This window comes from Eimeria mitis, genomic scaffold, assembly GCF_000499745.2.
Source record: "Eimeria mitis Houghton genomic scaffold, Emh_scaff389, whole genome shotgun sequence".
In the NCBI taxonomy this organism is placed as follows: Eukaryota; Apicomplexa; class Conoidasida; order Eucoccidiorida; family Eimeriidae; genus Eimeria; species Eimeria mitis.
This window is the reverse complement of record NW_013572224.1, coordinates 6846-7560: the sequence shown is the minus strand read 5'-3', so window position 1 is coordinate 7560 and position 715 is coordinate 6846. Positions and strand designations below refer to the sequence as shown.

The window sequence follows — 715 nt, the reverse complement described above, 5'->3', positions numbered from 1 at the left end:
GTCTTTGTAGCCTTTGGGGCTCATTTTGAATAAACAATAGCTGTAGAAGGCTTCCTGCTGCTGCTGCTGCATCTTTCTTTAATTCTGTCTCTTTTGTTGCAACTCTTCTTTACATCTCACAAACAACGCAGCAGCAGCAGCAGCAGCAGCAGCAACAGCAGCAGCAGCAGCAGCAGCACGAAGGCCTCGGGGCGACCGCCTTGGGCCTCATTTGGCTCTGAAGGCTTTTAGTGTAGTTGCTGCTGCAGCTTCTGCTGCTGCTGCTGCTGCTGCTGCAACTGCTGCTGCCATTTCGGCGGGAGTTGCTGTAGAAGCTGCTGCTGCTGCAGCTGCGGTTGCTGCTGCTGCTGCTGCTGCTGCAGCAGCAGCCCGTCTCCTCGAGACCATGAGTCTTCCAGGGCCTTCAGGCCCACCTCAGCAGCAGCAGCAGCAGCAGCAACAGCAGCAACAGCAGCAGCTGCAGCAACAACAACAGCAGCAGCAACAACAACATCTGCTGCTGCGGTCGCCATTCTCTCGTAGACACCGGCCTCGCCGCCAGCAGCAGCAGCTGCAGCAGCAGCAGCAGCAGCAGCAGCAGCAGGCTTCTGGGGACTCAACAGCAGCTCGCAGCAACAGCAGCAGCAGCAGCAGCAGCAGCAGCATCTCTTTGCTAGGGAGAACCTCACTAGGCCTAAGGATAAGTCGCGAGCTCCCAGCAGCAGCAGCAGCAGCA

The 715-nt window shown here is 57.8% G+C and overlaps 1 protein-coding gene across 1 annotated transcript in view; it reads left to right on the top strand.

Moving 5' to 3' along the window:
- Positions 1 to 385: 385 nt before the first annotated feature.
- Positions 386 to 715, top strand: part of EMH_0010530 (zinc finger (C3HC4 type RING finger) protein, putative) — a gene marked incomplete at both ends in the record, with an annotated part of 6777 nt that continues 6447 nt past the window's right edge. The window contains one exon of the mRNA XM_013498986.1: positions 386 to 683. Coding sequence (XP_013354440.1) covers positions 386 to 683 — 298 coding nt within the window. The remainder of the gene's footprint in view (positions 684 to 715) is intronic.